This window comes from Kryptolebias marmoratus, linkage group LG4, assembly GCF_001649575.2.
Source record: "Kryptolebias marmoratus isolate JLee-2015 linkage group LG4, ASM164957v2, whole genome shotgun sequence".
NCBI classification, from domain to species: domain Eukaryota; kingdom Metazoa; phylum Chordata; class Actinopteri; order Cyprinodontiformes; family Rivulidae; genus Kryptolebias; species Kryptolebias marmoratus.
In genome coordinates, this window is record NC_051433.1 from 28,476,318 (window position 1) to 28,477,196 (window position 879).

General features: G+C 38.7%; 1 gene segment (V, D, J or C); it reads left to right on the forward strand.

Moving 5' to 3' along the window:
* Positions 1-879, forward strand: part of LOC108251197 — a 19,266-nt gene continuing 18,387 nt past the window's right edge. The window contains 1 exon segment of the C gene segment in view: positions 1-298. Within this exon segment, the coding sequence occupies positions 235-298 (64 nt within the window).

Here is an 879-nt window from a genome sequence, read left to right on the forward strand (position 1 = left end):
TAAATCCCTGCTTCATGCTTCAGTTCATGCAGGAGGTTGTGTTCACACATCAAAGTCCAGTCACAAGTGGGATTACCTGAACACTTAAAGCCAGTTAAAGATTTACCTGCTACAGCCGAGCAACCAGGTGAGGCCTGTGATCGTCAGCCCAGAGGATCTGATCTGAGGGAGTGCAGTAAACTCTGTTTTCATTAACATTTCAACATGCACCGACAGCAGGAAATATGAGAACTGATGGACAACACATCCGATCTTCAAATCCTGATGAAAATCCTGATCGTAGCTCTGTTCTGTGAAGGTAGGTGTCAGGTTGGACGAGTCACAGCTCTGTCTGCCGCATGACTCATTTTCTCCTTTCCTAAAGAAATATAGAACTTCATTAAAATAAAAGTTCCCATAGAAATACACCTAGATTGCTTCAGTTCCTTTAAAAACATTGTTCTTATTAAAATCTACTTCATCATACTTATTCAAGTTTTGTCTTCTTATGCTATGTCTAGCTTTTAGCTACCATTCTGCTACTTTTAGCATCAAGCTCATTTTAGCATCCGTTTTGCTTATTTTATCTACTGTTCAGCTCATTTTTAGCTAATTTTAGTAACTGTTTTGATACGTTTAGTTTGAGCATGTTTTATTTTATCTACTGCTGCTACTGTTTTGCTCATTTTATCCTCTGTTCTGCTTCCAAAAAAAGTTAAAAAACAAAAACAACTGGACTTCTATTCTGTAGTTGAAGACGTTTTGCTTCTCATCCGAGGAGCTTTCTCAATTCAGAAATAGAGAGTGTGGAGTTGAGCTTTTAAAGCTGAGATGTGATGTAAGCTGGATTGCTTGCAAATTGTTCTCACTCTCCTAACAAAGGAGGCTCGTTAGGGTCCT